The sequence below is a fragment of the Diceros bicornis genome, chromosome 24, assembly GCF_020826845.1.
Source record: "Diceros bicornis minor isolate mBicDic1 chromosome 24, mDicBic1.mat.cur, whole genome shotgun sequence".
NCBI classification, from domain to species: domain Eukaryota; kingdom Metazoa; phylum Chordata; class Mammalia; order Perissodactyla; family Rhinocerotidae; genus Diceros; species Diceros bicornis.
In genome coordinates, this window is record NC_080763.1 from 27229261 (window position 1) to 27255481 (window position 26221).

A 26221-nucleotide genomic window follows, 5' to 3' on the forward strand; every position below is an offset into this window, starting at 1 on the left:
CACAGAGTATATGATAACTAAATACTTGATTGTAAAACTTCTATGACTTGACTGTGATTTGTTCAACATTGATTTGGAAAAATAAAGGTATTGTTTAAAACAATATAACTATATATAAAGATCCTCAATTTGGCAAGTCTAGTGCAAATTGAAAATGGATAGTGGTTGTAGTACAACCAACTCAGAGGTCGCCTTAAAAGACTATGATGAGGAAACAGGCTCCCAAGGGGAAGAGCTTGAAGGCTATGCTGACCAGCAGTCACTGAGGAGTATAGGAGAAGGCAGGAAAATGAAAATGAGTTTCTCTGGAAGTCTGGCATCTTGGCTATTTCAAGAGTTAAAATGATATTTAATGGGAACCAAATGGTTCAAGGAACTGGTAATGGGATGGAGTAGTGTTCACCTCTAGGACTTCAGTTTGAATTTAGTCCAAATAGAGAAGCAGAGTGGATTGAGCGCCTTGGTAACGGATCACTGAACCTCTCACCTCCAGGTCTACAGAGCAAGTTCTCCTCAGGCCGCATATGCTTGTTGGCAATTATCCTGAAGACTGTTCAGTAGAACATGAAATAAATTAGTGGCCATGGTCCCCTGAGATGTGATCATGGTCCACATTTTCAAAAGCACTCTCCCAAGGCAAAATCATAGCAAAAACTGAAAAGCAGTAAATGAACCATGGATGGAGATGTTGCACTCTGTACTAAAGGATTGCTTGCCGAGAAATGCAAAGATGTTTTCACTATTGTGTCAGTTGAACATTTATTGAACCCCTTGTACGGAGAAAGACATAGAAAATAAAAATGCATTTTCTGTCCTCACAATGCTTGTGATCTGATTGGGGGAAAGAATCATTCCATTAAAAAAAATTGGAATGAATCAATGCAAACAATTGATTTTATTGTTGAATAGGTACTGGAGAGGTTGTGGGATAACTGGTAGACCTAGTTAATCAAAGATGGCTCGGGGTCGGGGGGGCATGCATGTAGAATTGTATTCTGCTCTATACATCTGTGCACACCAGCTAGGAAAGCTGTACTGTCTGGCAGAGGCAAGTCTCTTCTCTCTATAGGACAGGGAACCTCATTCAGCTTTTGGCTGAGCCAGTCCTAGGAGATCTGTCCTGTCTTTGGGTCATTACTAGATCGGTGATCCCAAATGACCAACCAGATCCATTCCCCAGAGCTCATGTTGACTCTTGATCATCTTGATGTTTAATTCACTCTAGAATCCATAGTTTGTTCTGAGTTAAGTCTGTGATAAGTTCACATTCCTGAGAGGGCTTTTATAAAGTGAAAGTCCAAGGGTTGTACTGACTGCCCAGGGACTGTCCAAGGGCTAAATTAGAACTCAACTACAGATACCTTTTGATGGACACAGAAGGACCTACATTCACCTGAGCCATCATCACTTTACTTAAAAAGCAAAGGAGAGGGTCAGAGAAACTTGCTTTCGGGTATGTTAAGTTTTAAGGTCTTATTCAAACACACGCACACACACACCCACATACACATGGGCATACATACACACACAACTCCTTATTTTTCTAGCACTGTATTCCTTAGGCTTTTGGATGAAATCATTTAGCATCTTTATCAATGAATAAAATGGTAGCAAACCCATTAAGTAGAGAGAGATGAAGGTATGTTTGTGCCCTTTAAATACCATAGTATAAATACTTCATCGTATTGTTTATGGATTTATTACAAACTGCGTGGATAATTTGTGTGTCGAAAGCTGTGGCTGGCTCCCGGATGGCTCACAATGCATGCCGCATCATAGAAGAGTGATGACTTCCTTGTTTCTCAGGTGTATTTGGCTGAAACTTACTTTACAATTTGGTAGGTATACTAAATTCAAGTAAATTAAAATAAGGAAATGAATTCTCTAATTATTCTGTCAAAAGAGCCTGCAGCTTTTTGATGCTTCTACGTTGGATGCTTTTCCAAAGGTATGAGTCAGATCCATGTGACATATTTTCAAGGCTCCCATTGGGTCATCTTTACTAATCTCACCTGGAGCCCAGGGAAAGTCTTCTTTTCATACTTTTACTCGGGTGTCCAGATTACTCTCCCCTACAGTTGCTTTGACGCTGGCGTGGAGACCAGCAGGCCTGCCTTCTCCTGATGCGCTGCAGCTGTTTAAATTTCACTTTTTTTTTTCCCTCTGTTGTTTTTATTATGGTGGTTGGGGGTAGGTTAGAATCAACCTTTTGAATTAGAAATGCTGATACCATCCAAGGGAGAATGTTACAGTGGTGATAGTTGACAAAGACAAGGACCATGAAATATCACCTGGATGAAATACCTAGCTGCAACACTATCTCCAGGACACACACACACCAGCATCCCCACATGCAGACAGGCACTGCTGATGTATTAGTGTCCGCTAGCCATTTTGTTTACGATAACTAGGAAAGGAAAAATGAGCCCCTATTTCAGTGTGTTCATCTCAAGATGATGACACAGTAGATTCTCCTTGCAGGTAAACCAAGAGAGCTCAGTTAATCACCATTTATCACTCAAGGGCTCAAGTGACTTGCAGATGCATTGGAGCCCTGGAGACTGAGATATTCATTGGGTTGCAATGCTATTCTCTTTTCTCATTCCATCCAATGTAATAAACTGAAGTCTTGGCATCAGAGTGATGTGTGCTGGCTTTTAGAGTCCCAAGACTTTAACGTGTACATGATTCACTCCACAGAACTAGATAAATTTTCAGAAAGAAATGTCATATCATTATAATTTTAATAACTTTACAACTTCACTCCATCTCCTCCATTACCAGGCTATTCCCTGCTACATCATCTTTTGCCAGAAGCCTCTAATTTATTTCTCTGTATCCGCAGCTGCCCACCTTCAAACAGTGTTACGTTGAATTGATTTTAGTATCTAAACCACCCTTAATGGATCTGAGATAGATTAGTTCATGCCTAAATTGGGTGATTTTTTATATATTTTGTCTTATCTTATTAAAAATGTGTTCTATTTGTCAGGTAATGGTTGAATGAGCAGGTACAGCTTCCTCATTTTACCCTCCCACTCATATTTGAGTTATTCTGACCCCTTAAACACAAACTATTGGTCAAAAACTGAAAGAAAAAAAAACATAGCTAGCCTTAAATTGTGCACGATTCCATAACAGGGGTCAGCAGACTTTTTCAGTGAAGGGCCAGAGAATAAATATTTTAGGCTTGTAGGCCACCACCACATGGTCTCTTTCGCAACTACTCAACTTTACCGTTGTAGTGCAAAAGCAGCCAAAGACAGTATGTAAATGAATGAGCACAGCTGTGTCCCAATAAAACTTTATTGACATAAACAGGCAACAGCTAGATTTGGCCCACAGTTTGCTGGTCTCTGCTTCAGGCCAATCTGCCTCTTACAGCTTTTGCATACCCATTCACCAAAGACATCATAAAAAAAAAGGCAATAATCTACATCGCATTTTCTGAAAACCCAAGTACTGAATCTCTGAATTCTGAAATGTGTATACTAAATCTTTGTCTTTTTTAGGTGGAAAACAGTATAGAGTTTAGACTAGGAATTCATCTATAGGAATGACTGAGAATGCCTTACTTATAAAAGCAGGAATTCTTGGTTGATATTTATTATTCACACAGGTCCATTCACCTCGAAGCCGTAATGTTAACTCAGTCTGTCACTTGAAAGATGGGTAAATAGTAAAGCACTTTGGAGAATCACTAAAGGTTTCCTTGCAACTACAGAATAGGTCTTGAAAGGTTACTGGCTGTTTGCTGGTCTCTTTTCCATAGGGGAGCTGCGGCTTATCCTTGTGCTGAAATATCTAGTTCTAAGAGAGAGAGTTTCTCCTTTGCAACCCACTCAGAACTGATCACACATCTTTGTGGAAACTGACTAAATTTACCTAGTCTGGAGTGAAGGATCAAGGGACTAAATTGGAGTTGGGATTATCAGCTAATGTCATTGTGCCAGGGGAGATGGACTGGGAGAATTTCTGAGGGTCTAGCAGCAATGAGTTAAAAGAGATGGGAGTTACCAAGACCAGATAGGGAAAATAACATGGGACATGTAATCTAGACTTGCCACTTTCTGGCTCTGTGAGCTTGCATTTCCAAGTTTACATCTGTAAAACAGGCACTTGAGCAGAACATAAAGTAGAGGGAGAATCAGATTATCCACACATGCTCATTACTCACCCTGTGCTCTGAGGGCTAGACCACAATGTTAGATTAAATATGTAAAAATTCACCTGTGTATACATGGGCATGCACTCGCATACATGTGTGCACTGTGTTTGTATTCAGTATGCATACACATCTTATTGAAAGAGTATTGTGGGGAACAAATTAAAGCATATAGGTAAATGATTGTAGAACAGTTTCTATCATGCAATACATGCTTTATGGATGTTTGTTGCGTGACAGAAATTTTGTGCTCCCTAGTTCAGAGTGTCCCTAGTGACACTGTTGATGTTATAGGTCAGATATTTCTTTGTTGTGTATTGTTGGATATTTAGCAGCATTCCTGGCCTGTACACTCTAGATGCCAGTAGCACGCTACCGTCAGTTGTGACAACCAAAAATGTCTCCAGACATTGCCAAATGTCCCTGGGCACAATATTGCCCCCAGTTGAAACCATTGCCCTCGTGGAATCAAGACATTAACATATAGAAGTGGATTCCAGACTTTAACAATTATCTGACTCACCTGGAGAGCTTGTGAAACTACAGATTGCTGGGCCCCACTTCTGGGTTTCCGATTCTGAGGGTCTGGTGTTAGATCCAAGAATTTGCATTCTAACAAGTTCCTAGGTGATGCTGATGCTGCTGGTCCCAGGACCACACTTTGTAAGTGTGTAGGTAAGATATAAGATGTTCTGGAAGAATTCTAGATGATTTAAAATGTGCTTTCTAATTTTGAGGATTATAATGTTGTTACTGTGAGCACAGGGCTTAAGTTCTCTTTATTAGGCCGTCAGGTGGTTCCCCACAGCTGTGGTAGAGATTTGGGGGAAAGCAAGGCATTTATGGGAGATATTCAGTTTGTACCGGGTTTCAGTTAGCACTGCCCTACCAGCTGCCACCTGAATCCTGCCAGGAGATTGCTCCGGGTCTTGGCACAACACTGGGGCTCCTACGGAAATGAACTTTAATTTTTGCTTTGTAGTCAGACTTAACTATCAAACGAGGCAGTGTGACATTGGGGTCTGTGGGTAAGAAGTGAATGTTCAGAGTAGATTTGAAGGACGTGATGACTCAGAATGCCAGTTTGTGACTGGTGACTGTTAGAGCCGTGGCTCTGACTTGCATCTTATTTACTTGCACCAGCTGTCTTGTCCTTCCTTGATTCTCCCCCTTCAGGTCAGAGTTCTTGTTGTCCTGAGCTGTCATCCATGCTCTCTTTTTTGTTTTTTTTCTTTGCTTAGAGTTAGAGATGGAGCTGTCTTGAGCTATTTATCAGTCTTATCTCTCTGCGCCCTCTGTTAGTATTTCAGTCTGTGGATCTAATCCGCTGTAATTGATTGACCTCATACAACCAGACATCAGCAAAACAACAGGAGAAGCACAACTGCGGCCAGCGGGAGAGGTGGCTGCAGTCTTGCTGGGTGGGAGCAAAGGTCATTGAGACCTGTGCAGATTTAGGAAAATAGAATTCATTTCCAAGCTATTTAATGGGAATTTTCTAGGGACAATCCACACAGATTCTGGAACTGATGATTTTGTGTGGGAGACAGTCATTGCAAATAGAGCAGTATCCTGCAGGGCATGTGCAAAAGCCTCTGACTCATCTATCATCTGTCATACTACTTCTCACCCAGTTATCCCCACCATCTTCACAATTATCACCATCTTCACCCCACTATTAACGTCATTGTTATATCACCCTTTGTAGAGCACTTCAGAATTTGTCAAGACTTTATTTCTTTTAAGTACCATTTAACACAGGTATTATTATGGTTGTCTTTGTATAATTGTTCTCATTTTTCATACAGATAGCTTGAGATTTGGATAGTTGAGGAACTTGCTCAAGATCATCTGGACAATAAGACATGGAGCCTTCACTAGGCTCATGTCTTCTGATGCTAAATCTTGCAGGCTTATGGAATCTAGAGCAGACATTTTATTCTCCCCTGCCCTTCCTGTCACAGCCACACTTAAGCTCCTCAAGGGAAGGGGACTGGGTCGTTGTCATGGGATGATAATGCAAGTCCAAACTGTCTCCAGGCTCCACAGCTGGAGTCTTGTCGGTTTGAGTGATTCCTAATGGCCTTATTCTTCATCTTAGACTCCTTGAGGGAGAGACCTGATCTCTTACATCTCTTGAATCCTTCAATAGTGCATGCCTCTGTACACAGGAAGTGCACACTCACTGCTTGTTAGCCAACGATTGTTCTGGGTCTAGAACAAAGAGACCATAACATTGAAAGCATGGACTGATGATCTTCACTGAAAGATGGTTAACATCCACGAAAAGAGCTCATAATGTGTTCTACTAAATGCAGAGTGGTATATTCTAAGGAACTTCAATAAATCCTCCCTTAGTCAAAATTATCTGATGAATCAAGTAAATTGTACCTCATTTTTTTGTATTTTATAGATTGCATCTATAAAGCACAATGAGACTGTGTTTTGCTCAAGATTTATGGCAAAAAAATCTGAATGTAGATGACCAATTTTCTACTTCATCCTGTACTGTTCAAATCCTGTTTAACCTCCCATGGTATAAAAAGTTATTAGCATAACTTATTTCTATTACAATCACAATTCTAATTCATTATTCATTCACTTATTCATTAATTTAACAAATATTTCTTGAGCACATGTTAGGATCCCTACATTTGAGACACCCGCAGTTAGGTTAAGCAGACCGGTTAGACAGGGTAGGCAGACATAAAGTACGTAATATGTACTGTATATGCCATTTTATATAAATAACTCAATTGCAACAAGTAATACTTACGACTGAAACATAACAAAGTGAAGAATCCATGGATTTTTAAGACAGACAGACTTGAATTCTAATCTAAAATATATAGCTTATTAGTTATATAAATTCCCAATTCTCTGGCCCTCCATCTTTTTAACATATAAAATATGGAGAGCAATTGTGAGAATTTGAAATTCTTCTATTAAACAATTTTTTACTGAGCACATACTCTGTCCATCAAGGTGGTCTGGGTCATGCTGCAGTAACAAACAGCTTCAAATATTTGGTGGCATAAAGGAACCATGCTTTGTTTCTTGGTCATGTTCCATGTCCATTGCAAACTGGCTTGTTGTCATCCTCCCTCAATGACCCAGGCTGGCAAAGAAGCCACTACCAGGGTATGGTGGTAGAGAGCCAATGGGAGAACTCTGGTGGATCTCACACCAGCAATTAAATGCATGACTTAGGAGTGACACCCAGTTTATTGGTCAACACTGGTCTCAGCCCTACACATCCCAAGGGGACCCAGAAGTTCTCTCTTACTATGAGGCTGTAATGGGGGAGAACGAGAAACATGTGGTCAACAGTGCTACTGATTACTTTCTTTACTATGACCCAGACTTTGCACTGGGTATGAAAGGCCTGGCAGTGTCTGGCACCAAGAGGGATCGCATACATGTTGTTCTTCCTATATTATTGCCTAGCACTGAACTCACCAATTCTGTGGGAAGCCTAGAAGTTAAGATACTGAGAACTGTTTCCTTTGCACATCTGCCTGGCATACATTTGGGAGTCCCAGTTCTATTTCTGTCAGCTGCGATTTTCTAAAATAGTAGATGGTGCATTCTGCTTTCCCTGGGGGCGCTCTGGAATGAATGAAGCGATTGCCTTCAGGGAGATCTTTATTCCTGAGGATTTTTCTCGCCCTTGTGCATTTCTGCTCCTGAAATCTGACCCCAGTGTGGGTAGCATCTCTTGGGTCACCTGCACAGCAATAACGTAATGTGGCTGATGGAAGATCAGAAAGCTGGTCGCGCCGGCCCCGTGGCTTAGTGGTTAAGTGCGCGCGCTCCACTGCTGGCGGCCCAGGTTCGGACCCCCGGCACGCACCGACGCACCGCTTCCCGGGCCATGCTGAGGCCGCGTCCCACATACAGCAACTAGAAGGATGTGCAGCTATGACATACAACTATCTACTGGGGCTTTGGGGGAAAAAATAAATAAATAAAATTAAAAAAAAAAAAAGAAAGCTGGAGCAGGACTAATTGGAGGAACCAGTTGGGCTCATAAACAGTCATTATTGATGATGAATGACTTACTGGCTATTTAAGGACAGCTGTTTTCTGTACCATTCAGTTTTTTCCTGAATGCACTTGAGGATTCTTTGGTAATGTCTTCTGATTTACCATTTGTCTTTGTTTTTAATATTGAGGAAGAACATAGAGTGAAGTGACTGCCTTGGCAGCAACTTTAGTGGTGATGGGCATGGAGTTATTAAAATTTATAGTCATGCTGTTTTTGCAGCTACACTTTGCTTGTCTTGGAGAGGCTTATCAAAGGTACCAAGGAATGTGGAGAGAGAGCAACTACCAAATTGTGACAGGAAATTAACTGTGCAAATGTTGTTTTTTAATGTTCTCTTTGCTAAAATTTACATTTATTTTCATAATATTTCTTGATGACAGCGTCGCCCAACCAACCAGTCCTTAGCTCGTGCCACTACTTTCAACTACGCTAATGAGGGGAAAGAAAGGGAAAAGATGACTGACGTTTACTGAGGTCCCAAAGTGTGCACAGCCGTGTGCCAGGTGCTTCACACATGCGTGTTCTCCTAAAATTCTCACAACAAGCTTCAGAGGATGCCATTCGCTTCTCCCTCCCTCCACGCATTCCTTTATAGAAAAGAAATAAGTTAAATAACCTGCCCAAGATCATAGAGCTTTAAGAGACAGAGGTATTATTTGAAGCGTGCTGTGCTAAAACCCAATGTATGCTATTGAACCAATGAACTTCTTCAGTAATCAGAGGGTATTATATATGGACAGATGATTGGACGGTTCCTTCTCCTGATCTCATTTATCCCTTATATTTGTATAATATTTTATTGTTATAAAGTGCTGTCGTATTAATCATATCTTTTCACCCTAACAACAGCCCTATGAAGTATGTAGAGCTGGTATCCTGTCCCCATAACATATTATCAAGAAATGGGATCAGAAAAGTTAAGTAACTTGACCAAGGTCAGTCAAAGCTGACTCCCTCACATCTTCTCTTCTCTGGACATGTGAACCAGCAGAGCTGATTTTCATGGCAGCTGAGCATGGTGGATTTAAGCCTGGGCAACTATATGCGTATTTGCCGCAAGGCTTATAATGAACTGAGACAAAGCAGTTAGCCACGGATTATCATGCCACTGCGGTCCCAAAACAAATGACAAGGAGATTGCAGTAATGAAATCTTATTACTGTGGGTAGGGAGACCACATCTGAGGTCTAGCACAGCCACATTTACCACTTCGGGAAACACAACGAAACATCTGGGTAAGGGTCTCCACTGACATTAGCAGTGTGCTAGCAGGATTAAGAAGATCTCTCCGAAACAGTAATTGCAACGGCAAATGTGTGGCGCCTAAGATAAGGACCAAATATTTATTCTGGCAGAGATTAAATCTTTTCTTTTCCTGAATCTATTATGGATCTTGCAGAAAATCTGCCCAAGAATGTATCTCGCTGATCAGCCAATTCACTGAGCCAGAACTGTACTTTGCCACTGCTATTGCTGAAAAGCTGCAAGATGCTGGTTTAGTCTCCTCTCTCCCCTTAAAGCTGTTCTCCATCCATGATTAATTAGTGACTCAGAGGTGAATTGAATCACCAGCAGTCCTCTCCATGCATCCAGGATTTATATAGTGGTTTCTCATTGAAGAACAGTGGTGCGATAAACAGCCCACATTTGTGGGGTGGGCAGAGGAGTAATGGTGTCTGCAGTCATGGTTTCTTAACTCCTCCAGTCCTTTCATTCTGCTAAACAGGTTATGACTCAAGTTATTATAGCCTAGCTTATTTAGGAATGAGGGTGATTAGGTACCAACACACACACACACGCACACTTAGAAATGAATGCCAACTCTTTAAGAGAGAGCAGAAAAATCATGTTGTCATTTCTGAATTTCTGAGAAATTAAGGAGAAAGAATAAAATGAATCATAATATTAGTAATTATGGGCATGAAAGATGCAAAAGAACCCATCATCAGGTTCATTTATCTATGCATTATATTTTTTTGTGTGTGAGGAAGATTAGCCCTGAGCTAACATCTGTTGCCAAGCCTCCTCTTTTTGCTGAGGAAAACTGGCCCTGGGCTAACATCGTGCCCATCTTCCTCTACTTTATATTTGGGACGCCTGCCACAGCATGGCTTGATAAGTGGTGCGTATGTCCGTGCCCGGGATCTGAACCTGCAGACCCCGGACGGCCAAAGCAAAGGGCACAAACTTAACCACTATGCCACTCGGCTGGCCTACATGCATCATATTTTAATGCTATATACTTTGATTAGCACTGGAGGTGTAGAGATGGAAAAAAAAAAATGAGAACTAGCGTCACAATAAACAGGGATTTAAGAAATCATGGGTATGTTTAGTCGCCACTGTAGGAGGTACCTGAATTACTTTTCTCAGAGAACAGAACATGGGAATTGCAGACATCATTTTACATTGTGTTCTATGCCGTCAGTGCACAAAGGAAGCAATGATGTCCACCCTATATCTCACCATCCTGCGTGCTGAAAGCAGCCTTTGTTGATCAGCCTAGATTGCTGCTTTCTAAGATCAAGACTCCCGGGTACTTATCCATTCTTTTATTGGGCACAAGATGTATTCACATACTAAAGGAAAATTGGCAAGGTGAGGAAAGCCTGTCTTCTGGAAAAATAAGTAAAGTGTCCCAAACTATATGGAAACTAGTGCCTAAACTCTCACGAAAAGTCTGAATTTTTTGACTTGAAGCATAGTAAGTACTTAATAAATATTGTATTTATGTATTGAATGAATAAATGAAAGAATTAACCAAATTACTAAATTTGAGACGCAGGGAAATCTTTCCTACATGCTAGTTTAATATGGATTCTGGACTTCTTTTCCCGTTTCCTCCTCCTCCTCATTCTTCTCCTTCTCTTTCTACTTCTTGAATCAGGAAATAGGGAATAACAGAGATTATGTGGACAGATGTTGTGTCTCAGTCTGGCAGAACTTCAGAATTACAACTATATTTTATTATCCTTGGGTGTTCAACCTATTGCTTAGCCAATAAGTCAGACAACTAGAGAACTGGAGAAAGATGTCTCCCTTCTCTCCTTACCCATCTCTCATGACACCCCGCATGCTGAGATACATTTCCAAGAGGGTGAGAGAGACAGGCTGTATCTGATCAGTAAGGTTACTTTCATTTTCTGTCTCATTTTGAATACTAATTCTAACTCCTAGTCGTAACCAATTATTAGAGGAGAAGAGTAAGAGTTTTAATAGCATTATCATTTATATTTCAGTGTTTCTGGGCACTCCCCAGGAGGTAGAGGATGTCACCACCACCATCACCATCACCATAGTCATCACCTTCATTGCTATATTGTTACTTTTCTGGAATTCATTGTGTCTTCCCTCCCAGAAGTCTTTTGGGGCCACAGAGGTTCTCTTCTGCTGTGTAACATAAATCTATAACACCGACTATTACATCCCTCTTTGAGTTAGCTTTAAGTGTAGGGCTACAGGTGCAGGAAGGGTAGCAGCCATCTGACTCTGAAAACCCCAGCTCAGTTTCACTGGCCTCTACTGAGGATACCTTTTGTATGTGGTTTGGACCTACAGAAAGTATCATCAGGAGTGGCTCCATAATTCTAGCACCTCTGCCATTGACTCCTAACCATTCTTTACCCCTCCCCTTGGTCTTGATTGCCTCAAAATGTGCAAGCAGACTCATATTTCCTCTTTAATCCTAAATCTGAATTGTGAAGTGATCTGGGGTCCAGTGTCTTATTAGCCTCTCCTAGAAAGCAGACCTAATGCATCTCACAGAAATGAACTTTGCAGTGTCACTACACAGTTGTTAGGTAGTTCTGTGGTTCCAGCTTTGATATCTGTTGAGGGCAATCAAATGATGTAACCTGTGCAATGAAGCCTGTGAGAGCAATTTGGGCGGCTTTATGTCATTGGTTTTTATGTTCAGGATGAAAGCCCATGGAGAAATTTAGGATACTATTATTAACTTCACGCTGACAGCTCCCTCTGGGCGCATTCAGATTTATTGTTAGTTGGAGGATCAACTTGAAAGGGAGAAAACCTTGTGGTGGGTGATAACTATGCCTTTTGTGTTTCTTTATTCCAGGAACAGGGGAAAATTGGAGTTGTCTTCAATATTGGCACAGTTGACATCTCTATTAAGGAAGAGAGAACCCCTGTAAATGATGGTAAATACCACGTGGTGCGCTTCACCAGGAACGGTGGCAACGCCACACTTCAGGTGGACAACTGGCCCGTGAATGAACATTATCCCACAGGTACGTGTTTCAGTCTCAATGACCATACTCTCTTTTGCTCCCCGATTCGTAATTCTAAATGATGATTTTTCTCCTGACTGTCCCCAAATCATAAAACACTGAATATTAAGCACACATTCATGTCTTTTGGATGGGAAGATACATTATTTCTTTAAGACTTGGTCTAGTGTAGGGCACTTCTGGAGACTTACTAACTATGCACTGAATACTTTTTGTCAACCTGACTAATACTGCCTGACTGACTCATAGCAAAGACAATTACTGTAGGTTTCCTGGGGCACTGCAAATGATGAGCAACAGAGGAATAGGGCACCATCTCCGTCATGAGCACTCATCAATAATCATGGAACAATCAATTTGAGATCTGGACTTCATGGTGCCATTGAGTCAAGTGTGATTGAATGTACAGATGGCCAGAGATTGCAGAAAGACTGTGAGAGGAAGTTTACTAAACTTGAATTGATGAACAGCAAGTCAGGGTAACAATGAGAGAAAAACTAAGGATGGAATTTCATTCATTTGGTTGATTTCGCCAATTTGTTGGCAATTGGTTGACTAAGCCTGACTTGATATTCAGAGATTGGTCCTAGTAGGCATTTTAATAGCAAGCATGCTGGTGTGGGAGGGAAAGAGGTTAATCATCTGTTTAAATTGTATTGTCAAGGAGCATTTGCCAACAAACTCCCAGAGACAGATGGCTGAATCAAGGGCAATGGGAGGAAAGGTTGCCTTCTTTAAAAGAGATCATTCAAATAATCCCCTAGCTTTCCCTCTCATCTGTCACTTACCCCAGGAAAAGAGCCCTGAACCCTGATCACAAATGTTCCAGGAATGGAAGGGAAAATACTTTGGCTAAGGGCCTTTGCGTCACCATTGCATTATCACCTGGTGGATGCAAGAGAATAGCTCAGAATATTGAAATTGTCACTGATGTGGGCATGCAGCTATGTCTAACTCTATATCTCCTACACTCCAAACTCCCCGTAATTTTCTCACTCTTATCCTCTCCCTTCCGTTATAATGAGGTGGGCACAGAGAAGAGGAAGCCAGAAGCACCTTTCTAGAAGTTTAAGAGCTGTTTAGCTAATAATCGTCAAACTTGAGAGAAATACATAAAGTAAATATGTCTATTTGTAGCCCAAGAATTTTGAAGGCTGTATTTTGTTTTCATGCCTAATTTAGCATTAATTTTTTTAAAAGCCAATCAGAGGTAACTGTGCTACTGGGATTTTCCCCTAATAGCCAGTCTTCCAATGTCTGGTTTAAGAATTATGAGAGCATCCACAAATAGCAGACAAGACCCTCAAGATATTGAAGCAAAATGCCCCACCTACCCATTTATCTGCCATCTCAATCTCTGTACAATATCCAGTTCATCCTTTGCTAGGAGTCTCTTGTCATACTCTTAGCACTTCTTAGATTAAGGCACAAAAATGACCTTATGCATCTATCTTTGAGCCTTTGAAGAGAGCCAAAGGTGTTAGCTGCTACTGTGAACTCTCACCATCATCCAAATTCACTAGACACTAATAGACCTGGTTTTTAAATGCTTCTTGCTTAAATTCTGGGGGATAGGGGTGGGGGAATCAAATAGACTGAGATTTTAAAAGCTGTTCATTTGCTCATAGGAAGAATCCATCTCTCTCCATGCATATTATCATTGGCCCTGCTAGTGCTGCTGTAGGGTTTGTTGTGTTTCTATTAGGAATTTCAAAGATTTCTAAATTGATGTTAACCTCTTGCCCTGAGCCAATATAGAATCCACAAGTTGGCTGCCAATAATGATAAGGCTCTTGAATGGTCATTTTAAAGCCACAGATATGTAAGAAAACCAGTGACCCTTGCTGTATGCCTATCTCTTTATAGCTTTAGTTTCAAATTATAGGTTGCTTCTTATGTTTTCAAAACAGGATCTACCTTTCTTTAATGGCATTGCTTCCCACTGAAAACTATTATTACTAGTAACTGTTGGAACTGTTATTTGGTAATAATGTGTGTTATTATTATAGGACATGATGCAGTACTGCAGTTATAAGCATGGGCTTTGGAGTTAGCTGGCAGGAGTTGGGATCTTGGTGCCATTAGCTCTGAGTCTGAGGCAGGCTGGATTAAGACCTTGAAATGCCCTAACCACTGAAATATTTGGTGCCTCTCTCCCCAAACAATTCACAAGACAATAACCATAAAATAAGTGAAAGAATTTCTAACCATTCTGATTTTTCTTCTCTGATGATCACTATAATGCTTTAAAAATACATCAAATTCTTTCTCCTCACATTCCCATTTTTTACCGTCTCTGCTGTCTTGGTTCTCTAAGTGCGTGCTTATTCTTCCTATTTGGTGATCCAGTTCCAGACCTTGGGCAAATTATTTAACCTCCTGAGTCTCTGTTTCCTAGTCTGTAAAATGGGGTAATGATAATACTTACTTTTCAGGGCTAATGTGAAGATTAAGTGAGTTAAACAGATGTAAAATACTCAACATAATGCTGAGTTGATTTTCATTACTTAATAAATGTTAGCTTTGAGGATTACCAAACATTAGGGTAGCATTTTTTTACTATTACAAAATCACTCATACAGATTACTTCATTTTGACTGTTAAATAACCAGTAAATTGTGTAGGGTGGATATTTTTATTCTCCATTTCAAATGTAAAAAGAGACCCAGGGAGATACTGTGTCTTTCCTACGGTCACACAGTAAAGGAGGGACAGAACTAGGACTAGATTCTCCTGTTCCCAGCTGAGCATAATTTCCACCATTGTTCCCACAGCAAATTGGGGGATATTTTGAAAAACACATAGATAGAAATGAACATCTTTCTTCTTGTCTCATCTTAGAGTTATTCCTTTTTTAGAAGTGTCATATTACAAAGGTCAGTACCAATAACCGCACAAAGATGTATTGTAAGATGTGGAGTTGAAAATCCTCCCCTAGAAAAGAAAAGTTCTTTTAACTGTGCTAAAAGACTCATTTGTAATGAGTCCAAGCTGTCCTCCTGACAGCAATGACAGTGGGCTTTCATGAACCAATCAAAAGAATACTGAGTATTTAAAGGAGCTACCAGCTGACTTCGTCACCTAGATTGTAAAGTGATTTTGGAAAGTCCAACATACTAGTTTCACTTTCCGCCCTGCCAAGACTTCCTAGGAGTGGCTCGTCTTTTGAGCTTTGGGTACCTTATTTCTCTCCCACCTGACTCCGTTTGCTACTGAAAAGATCCATAAATTTAAAGCATCAATTAGAGCAATCTGACAGTGTTTATTTAATGTATTTTAAACCATAAAGTCAAAATACTCCCTGTATCTGGAATCAAAGAACAAAGCTGCCTGGCCAGGCAAGCCTGACAGTTTCTGCAAAAGTGATGTATCTTTCTTTTTCCAAGCCATTCTGTTTTATTGATAGCGGTGAGTATAGAAACCCTCAAAGGAGTTCAGTCGTGCTACTTGTCTATTGCTAATATTTAAACAGTAAAGACTTACAGAATAGCTCCTACAGAATGTTTGCTTACGTTATCTCATTCTGAGGGCATGCTCTCAGGGAATTGCTCCTGCTCACCAGGTCCCTGTGCGTCAAGATGAATGGGTCAACCCCAGAATCTTCTCATGGGCATTTATAGGATTTTATATAGCTCTACTGAAACATCCCACTGTGAAATATTTAGAAACCTGCTGGGCACAGGGCATGTAGCATTGGTTCTTTGTGAATCAGGAAGGATCCAAAATGAAAATAGTTCTATAGCCATCAGAATCTTATATCACTTATTTCTGGGAGATAGAACTTGAAAGCAACTTGTTTCTTTGAGTCTGAAAATAGAAAGTCTAAGGAACAGGAGAGGGAAATAAAAGAATCAGCCCAGAGCTAGCATCTAGGCACTGACAAATGTTCCTTATAAAGCCTCTGATTGCTGTCTTGACACAATGCAGTGGTGGGGACAAGGGAGAGGAGGTGAAAGGTGAGTTGAGCATGAGGAATTATTTTCAGCCCCAGCTTTGGCCCCCTGGGAGGCTGGGCTGACTGGGATTGTTAGATCTTCAGTCTGCTGTGAGTGCGTGGCTGGGTGTGTCATCAGGGCTGTTAGAACCCTGAGCAAGGTGCTTTTCCGGTCAGAGCCAGGCTTCCTGGGGAGTGAAGATTGATAAGCAGGTCAGTTGTTCAGGACTTTCCATCTTCCCATGGCAGGTGGTGCTGAGGAGAGCAGAGTGTCAATTGTTTTATTTTTTTTCTTGATATTGCAAACTAAGTCAGTTGAAGTACTCAATTGGATTCCTCTTCCTCAGGTAATAAAATGCCCACTGCTGACCTATGCTTCAATCCTGTTTGACCACCCAATTCAAAACAGGAAAAGGATGTAGAAGTGCTTCCCTTTAAGGACACTAGATTAGAAAACTCTGTTTGTATTTGAATGTGTCCAATTCACTGAACTTTGGCTTTATAGGGTTTGAAAGTAAAAATATTGCTAAGCGCTTACTGATGCTCAAAGTGCCTTCATATGCATTATTACATTTGAGCCTCCCTCCATCCTGTGAGGGAACTGGCTTTGGTATTATTATTACCACCTACCCATATTAAGGTTGCTTTATGTAGACTCTGAGAGGCTAAATAACTTACCCAGTATCACACAGCTTACGGGGTAGAGCCAAGATTCCTAACCTGATCCTCAGATTGCACTACCTCAAATTTCCTGCCCATTTTTCTGTATATCAGAGTCAAGATTTTATTGATACCAACACTAGGTTTTTAGGTTTTTGTTTTTGTTTGTTTTTTCCATCAATAGTATTCTCAAATAGAAATCCCTGCCTAGAGTAGTTCAGTTAGTAGAGTTTCTCAGATTGGTGTTTTGCACTGGATAATTCCTTGGTGTAGGGGGGCTGTCCTGTGCATTGTAGGATGTTTAGCAGCATCCTTGACTTCTACTTTTTTTTTTTGAGGAAGATCAGCCCTGAGCTAACATCCATGATAATCCTCCTCTTTTTGCTGAGGAAGACTGGCTTTGAGCCAATCCTCCTCCTTTTTTTTCCCCAAAGCCCCAGTAGATAGATAGTTGTATGTCATAGATGCACATCCTCCTAGTTGCTGTATGTGAGACGCGGCCTCAGCACGGCCGGAGAAACGGTGCATCGGTGCACACTGGGGATCCGAACTCGGGCCGCCAGTAGCGGAGCGTGCACACTTAACTGCTAAGCCACGGGGCCGGCCCTTGACTTCTACTTTCTAGACGCCAGTAGCATATCTCCACAAATGCCCTCTGGGGTGCAAAATAACCCCCAGTTGAAAAAAAGTCCCCAAAATATTTGATTTCAAATGCTTATTGTCCTTTCCTAGTTAACACAGTATACATGGGGATAAGAGAATTTTTTTGTCCACATCTCATGGTAGATTATTGAGAGTTGGAAGGGTTAAAAGCAAGTCTATGCACTTGACATGATGCTGAAATTTCTCAGGCCTTGGATTTTCATTAATTCCTAGCCGGAAGGTTTTCTTTCCCTTTTCTTACAGTCTTTCTGCAAACATTTGAGGCCCTGCCAGATTTGAAGCACACATTAAAACAAGCCCCATCTACCTGCTCATTCATCCATTCAGGACTAGTGTTACTTTCACTTCAACAGGGAGAAGAAACATGGATAGTGAAGTCCTGCAAAGGGAATAAGAAGTATAAATACGATCAAGAGGGAAAGCCATATTTGAACATGATTTTAAGACTGCAGAGATGTAACAGCAACTAGAGAGAGGCTCTCTTAATGAATATTGTGTTTGAACATTGCTAGGTACATTTTAAAACCATCTTAGAAATAAGTTCTCCAAACATTTGGTCACAAAACGTATCAATTAATCTATCAAACCAGTGCATCCTGAATACTTACACTGCTGAATAGTCATTCTTTCCAATTTATCAGGAATGAATTAGGATTCACAAGTGGGAAAGTTTCTATTTCCAAGGGACTTTCAACTTACTGGGATTGGTCTTTGGTGAAAAAATGTTTAAGAATCTTTTCAGGGCCAGCCCTGGTGACCTACTGGTTAAGTTCGGTGCGCTCCACTTCAGCAGACAGGGTTCGATTCCCAGGTGTGGACTTACACCACTGGTCGGTGGCCATGCTGTGGTGGCCCACATACAAAATAGAGGAGGATTTGCAACAGGTGTTAGCTCTGGGCTAATCTTCCTCAGCAAAAAAAGGAAAAAAAAATCTTTTCAATAGATATTTTTGTGTGAAGCAGTATTCTTTAGCCTTCCTGCAAATTAGATTCCCCTGGGAACTTTTAATAAACTGTGTGTGCTAAGGCCCCAGTCCCAGGTAATCTAATTTAATTGGTCTGGTGTGTCCTCCATGGATCAGCAGTGTCAGCATCACCAAGAGGCTTGTTAAAAATGCAGAATCTCAGGCAACACTCCAGACCTACTGAATCAGAACCTGCATTTTAACAAGATCCCCAAGTGATTCACGTGCATAGTAAAATTTGAGAAGCCCTGGTCTGGGCATCATATTTTTTTAAAAGCTCCAAAGGTGATTCTATATGCGGCTAGGTTTCAGAAACACTGATATTTGGAAAGCTAAAAATGTCTGTTTTTCTTCTTTCAGACTGGCGACCAGTGCTATTCAATATAGTAGCCACTAACCACATGACTGAGGCTCTGAAGGTTTATTTTTATGGTGCAGTTAATATGTCCTAGGCACTGAGGGATTTCAATATATTCTCTCATTCAGTCCTCAGGCCGACACTATGAGGCTGGTGGCTGGTGACCGGCACTGGACAGTGCAAGACTAGAATATTGTCTCCTATTTCCTCTTACCTATTTTATATACTGTAAATCTTCATTTATATCATTAGTAAAATAATGGGCATTTACTTTCATATACCGTTGAACTTATCTAAAGTATTTTGTCATTCCACAGTCACTGAGATAATAACTCCATTTGATTCATGGGGTCGTTGTCCCAGAGATGTAGCTAACAGCAGATGCCAGCATCTCTCAGCTAGTGGTGATGGCTACCCTTTGTTGAGCATTCACTACATACTTCCCACTTCATGTACAACAACTTATTTAGTCTTTATACAACCCTTGAGGTAATGTTTGTTTCATTCCCATTTTACAGATTAGGTACAGTCCCAGAGATCTTAGGGACTTGCCTGACTCACAGCGTGAGTGGAAATGCTGGTATTCTAACCCAAGACCATCTGACTTGAGAGGTCCATTTTTAAATCAGACTCTGTTCCTTCCATAAATTCCTTTTGATACCCTGGAACACATGCATGCCCCAGAAATTCTGGTCTTAAACCCAAGTCTTGCCAATTTAGAATTTTTCTCTGAAGTTAAATCTCCAATTTCTGCCAAATTAGAAGTCAGCACTTCCCCGGGCATTTATGACATTTGCCTTCATCCTCATCGTCCGTTAGGCCTTTTGGGACTTGGGCAACCTCTTTCCTTTCATGATCCCATTTTACCTTCTAGCACCATATCTAAGTGGACAGAAATAGCTTTATTGGATAAAAGTCTGTTTTACTGTTTAATGGTCTTGTTTGGGGGATGGGAGAGCGGCGAGAGGGTGCTTAGTTTTTTTTCTTTAATTTTTGTTTTATCAGGTGAACCTCCTTTCCCTTCTGTGAATTCCCAGCTGCAAGATAAATAGCCTGTGTCTTACAAGTTAAACACAATTACTGCTATCAAACCTGGAGCCTTTCTCTCCCTATAAATGTCTCTTAGAAGCTGATAAGCGTTTCAAGGCAAAATGTGGGCTTTGCTAATGCTGAAATTAAACATAACCACCAAGAAGACAAAAGACAAGACTATCTATATAATATACATACATATATTATACACACACACACATACGCACACGTGCATGTATATATATCTCTCCTATGGAAGAAAAGACTATTTTGGAGAGAGGGAAAGGCGGCCCATAAACACATGGGCAGAAGGCACATTTCCCTGAGACATTAAGCTAACACACGACTCAAGGTTATTTATAAAATAATTAAATAACACACACATGAGTTTGTTATGATGATGAAAATTTAGATCAGATAATATAGTAGCAATTACAATAACTAAAGACATTATTTATCCAGAATTCTTTAGTGAACAAGGCACTGCTTTTTATCTAGAGGGTTCTTGAGCACAAGAATAATTTTGCTGGAAACTTCTATAGGACTTTATCAGATGCACACTTTAGTCTTAGATTCTGGTTTATGTTTTTCTCATTTTTAGTAGAGTACCTCGGGATTCAGAGGGGAAGGTGGACTTCAACAAATTAAAAAGCACAAGATAATTATTTATTGAGTTAAATATTATACATATTATAGTCTAGGGACTCAGTGAAATAAGTAATGAGAAATTTGAGGGTCGCTTCTAGGTACTATTTAACTACAGATATAGGGAAAAGGATTTCTTAATTTCTATGAATAATGAGTATATTATATTAAACTAAATCTGTGGAATAATACTTTTACGATTAGAAATACAGTGTGGTCACCTTTTATGTGATTTTTAAATTATACTCATTAGAGATAGTGTGACATAAAAATACTAATAACATCTCACTCTATGCAAAGCATCTGTGATTACACGAATTCTGCCAAATTAAAACAGCCATCAAATATTGCATAATTTCAAAGCTAGCCTAAGTGAATTACAAGTTTTGTTTGCCCTATTATCACAGAGAGGCTCCAGTTTAGGTAGTAAATAAAAATTCTGGCCTACAGAATTTGTCTTTAATTATGAAAGTCTGGAATTATTATCCCAACCATAAAATGGAATTCGCTGTACTGTCTTTCCTCTTCCCCAGAGTTAGATAAACATGAAATGTCCTAATGTCCATACAAGAGTATAGTTTTGTTATAGGAAAAGTTTCCAAGTTTCAGTCTCTTCAATTTAAGTTTTGCACAAGGTTGCAGAGTCCCTCTAGTTATTTAAAGTCTAAAAAGAACATTTAGCTTCTTAGAGAAAGATGGTCCATAAATATCCAATAATAATAATATATATTCACATACAGTATGTCGTTTATAATTCTATAAAGCACAGAAGGTAATGAAAGGTGCTTTCAACTGTAAATCACTCAATCGATTGTAATCATATTGCAGCTCATCTCAAAGAGATAAAGACCTTCCACTCCTCTACAATCCCTGTCAATACCCCAGCAGGCTGAAGAAAGGGGAGAGGAGGTCAGAGGAGGAAGGAGAGAGTGAGTCGAGGATAAAGAGGCATTTTAAATCTATAGTTCATGGATTTAATGTGGACCAGATTAGATTCCCAGTGATACTGACAGATTGCTTCATGAGATGCATTTCTTTTTCACATGGTACTTTTATATCCCTACAGTATGTCCCTGATGCTCTGTATTGGCCTGGACGGAGGGGTTGCCAAATGCCAAAAGTTGATGTACAGTGCTTCATCAGAACATTTAGGTGCATGAGTGGAAAACCACAATTCAAGCCAAAAGCTAAAGGTTATATCAAAACAAATGAAGGAAATGAGTTGATAACAGACCAGAAAAAAATTTATATTATACTTTTAAATAGCGAGAACACTTCAAAAGTCTTTTTACTAACTGATGTTGCCTTTTATATAAAAAAAAGATGTTGCTAATCCCCCATCCTCATCAATGGAGCAGATTTGAGTGGAGTGATCTCCTTATACATTCATTCATTCACCATTCAACAAATATTTGTTCAAAATCTAATTTGCATATGAATCCATGATAGGTGATAGGTATATGATGGGAAATAAAACACAGCTGCTGCCCTCAAGGATCTTATAGTCTAGTGGAAGAGAAATGCATGTACACAAGCAAGATAATTTTAATACTTAAATTTTGTCGTGCAGTTATTAAGTGCCAGGCACTGCACTGAGTTCTTATATTAAAACTTCACAATAGCCCTAAGAAGTAGAGACTATTTTTTTTTTTTTGATGAGGAAGACTGGCCCTGAGCTAACATCTGTTGCCAACCTTCCTCTTTTTACTTGAGGAAGATTGTCCCTGAGCTAACATCTGTGCCAATCTTCCTCTATTTTGTATGTGGGACGCTGCCACCACGTGGCTTGATGAGCGGTGTGTAGGTCTGTGCCCTGGATCTGAACCCATGAACCCCAGGCCGCCGAAGCAGAGCACATGAACTTAACCACTATGCCACTGGGCTGGCCCGGAGACTATTTTTATCATCATTTTACAAATGGGAATATGAAGGCTTATAAGATTAACTCTCCCAGGGTCATAAGCTAGTACATGAAGATCTGGAACTCAAGCTCTTGGAAGGCAAACCTGATGCTCCTATGCACTACACTATATTGTACCTGTAGTTCCAAATAGGACAAGAAGGTGCTGTCATTCATATGAGATCTGGGTTCAATGGCACATGTAAGTGCCTGAGGACCAGACAGGGGTGGGGGTGGGATGGAATTTGGGCTGTGACCTTGAGCTTTCTAGGGCAGTGCTGAACCGACTCTGCTCCCCTACCTAGAGACACACAAGCACAAATTGTAACATGGCAACCTACACCTTTCACACTGAGGGAAATAATGGGCAGGCATTCTTCATACATTATTTCACTTAGTGTGATCTGCCCAATGGTTTCAGGAGAGAAGTATTAATCTCTCTTTTTTACAGAATAAACCAAAGCTCAGGGAGTTTGAGCATATTTCTTGTAGTCACAGGGCCAGAAAATGTCAACTCTGGGATTCTACACAGAATTGTTTTTTCCTACACCCCTATCCCTTTCCGTTACCCCACTTTTCCAACTGTTTCCCAGGAGCAATCCAGTTTGCACTGTATACAGAGCTCAAATTCATTTGGTTGAAGGATATAAATTCACATGCAAAATTTACTACTGTTTCCCACATCCCAGTGCATGCAGAACACTCTGTAATCACATTATTAAACATTTACCAGGAATGTGCTTCTGCCCAATGCACAATTGCCAGTCTAAGTGTTTAATTAAACTAGATTTGTTTTCATTTTAATCACATTATAGAAATGTGGTTTTCTCAGAGTTCAATGGTGAAATCTTCATTCCAAATGCCTACAAGTGTCTGAGAGCTGTAAAATCCTAGAGAAGGGAATGAGGATATTACAATATATCCTTGCATACAGTATTTTAGGAGAATAATATTAATTAATAATGGGTAACACTGAAACAGTATATCTTCTGTGCCAGGCTCATGGATTATCACATTGAATCCTTCTCACAGCATGCTGGAAGGGGATTCTGCTATTATTCCCATTTTAGAGACGAGGAAACTGAGTCTCAGAGAGGTTAAGTAACATATTCTCCAGTATCATACAAATAGTAGGTGATAGGGCCAACTTGGATTTGAATATAGGCATGGAGACCCTGAAACCTTTATTTAGAGAAAGTTTTTCTCTAAAAGGCCCAAAAATAAATATTATAGGGTTTGCAAGCCCTAAGGTCTTTGTTACAATTATTTAGCTCTGCCGCTGTCATGCAAAAACAACATAAATGAATGGACATGGCTGTGTTCTAATAAAACTATTTACAAAAACAAGCTGAGATGAGGCAGATTTGCCCTTGGTTGTTGTTGAGGGACCCTTGATCTAGATCATGCATATTTCGAAGACTATAGCTCTGTTTTTACTGATCTATCAGCTTTGTTTTGTGCGTTGTCTCATCTCTGCTTAGAATAAAGAGAGCAAGATCATCTCTAAGTGGATGAGTTAAATCCTGGAGACATAGACAATAGTACTGCTAAGTAGAATAGCATAGACCCACTGGTAAGGTTAATTCAGGATGAAGAAATACATAAATGGAACAGGCAATCCATCTACCCATATTTAAACAAAGACCCAACCGTACACCACTTTCCTACTGAAGACCAAAGACATAGATTCAATGCCACATTTATTTGTGTTATGCCGTACATTGCTTAGAGCGAGATTTGAAAGTAACAAACAGAAAGCATTATTATTTCTCCAGTTCTGTTACTTCTACTTAGTAACTGTAAGTTGTGGCAATCCAAATACACTTTTCTCCCTCTCTCCTTAGGGAAGTTGTATATTTTTCTTTTGAAGTCATGGTTCTTTTTTAATTAGCCACTGGCTTAGCTGCCCTAGCCTATTCTCCATAGCTGTTCTTCATAAAGGTGCCAACTGACTTCTTAGTGTTTATCGTTTCTTCCACCTGCTCCCTAATATGTCCATCTTCTAAATGCCAGAGAACATCCTCTTGGTTTTCTCAGCATTGGCTGTCCCTAACGTGTTGATGGGAGCTTCCAGCTTGAGTTTCTGTTCTATTTCCCGCCATTGATCTGCCGTTATGAGGGTGGACTCTCCTTCGACGTGACTCAGGCTACTTCCTGCTGTTGAGTTTTAGAGATTTTAGAATCTGTTCCCCTGTATATTAAAGGAACAGGAACCAGGTTATGAGTTTTCACAGATGTGTAAATACACACAGCATGTACAAGTTTAAAATACATTTTTAAAAATCAAACTAAGGCAGACCAGATTTTATTTATACAGAATAGAGGTCCCTTTATATTTTACTAACTTCAATATTGACTATAGTAAAGTTACCAATCAAAGACACCTCCACCAGAGTAAAAAACATATACCATCAGACTGGCTCCCTATAATTCAAGCAGAGTGGTCACAGTTTTATTGAACCTCCCCTTTTTTTTTTTTTTTTTTGTGAGGAGATCAGCCCTGAGCTAACATCCGCCAATCCTCCTCTTTTTTTGCTGAGGAAGACGGCCCTGGGCTAACATCGGTGCCTATCTTCCTCCACTTTATATGGGACGCCGCCACAGCATGGCTTACCAAGCAGTACTTCGGTGCGCGCCCGGGATCCGAACCAGCGAACCCCGGGCCGCCGCAGCGGAGCGCGCGCACTTAACCGCTTGCGCCACCGGGCCGGCCCCGAACCTCCCCCTTTTTTTCTGAGTCAAAGTGGCTATATAGTAGTTGCTCAATAAACCTTAAATTGCAAAACCATACCAAGATTAATGGACACTTCTGATTTCATTGTCTGCATATACACAATAACAATATACATCAAGGTAAAGAGCATCCTTTATAAGCATTAAGTATACTTCAATTCATTTTAAAAGCAATAGGAAAACATCAAATATTTTATTATGAATAACTTTTAAGATTTTACTGGGAAATTCTTCTTTGTTGAAACAATTAAATCTGATTTTATTAAAATATTTTTACATTGCTGAGATGATTCTCTGGAGGTTTCAAAGAGTGAATTTCCCATTATACTTAGACAAAACGATAAAAGGGAGGAAGGAGAACATTTAGGCATCCAGGAAAGTTAAAAAAAAAATGCCCTAAATATAAATCTAACATAAATGTAAATGTAAATTGAAAGTAAATCTAAAATCTTCTCAGGCAGCCATGGTTTAGAAATACATATTACTTCATTTTTAAACCTATATAAAACTGTTGTGAGATGCTGACTGTTGCAAAGAAAATAGGAATTTATATAAGTGAAGTACACACCGAAATAGAACTGAAATGCTTTTAGAGTTTCAAAATGAATAGCTGGATTTTTTCCTAAATTTTCTGTGTGGTAAGGATGGAGCTGGGCCTCCAGGAGAAGTAAAAATGCAAGTAATACAGGGAAAAGAATATACTGTTCTCAGGAAGCAATTGACATCTCCCAGAGGAGATAAACCAAGTGAAACCTAACAGCCTTGCTTCGTTTTGCGACTTTCTCCCACTATGACCTCAGAGAATTTGAGCTCCAAGTAGGTCCACAAAGGGAATTTTGAAATACTCTTAATAGATCTGTTCTAGAAACAA

At 40.0% G+C, this 26221-nt stretch overlaps 1 protein-coding gene across 1 annotated transcript in view; it reads left to right on the plus strand.

Annotated features, from left to right (window-relative positions):
• NRXN3 (neurexin 3) overlaps positions 1–26221 on the plus strand; it is a 1476736-nt gene that overhangs the window by 1287551 nt on the left and 162964 nt on the right. The window contains 1 exon segment of the mRNA XM_058567468.1: positions 12289–12460. Coding sequence (XP_058423451.1) covers positions 12289–12460 — 172 coding nt within the window.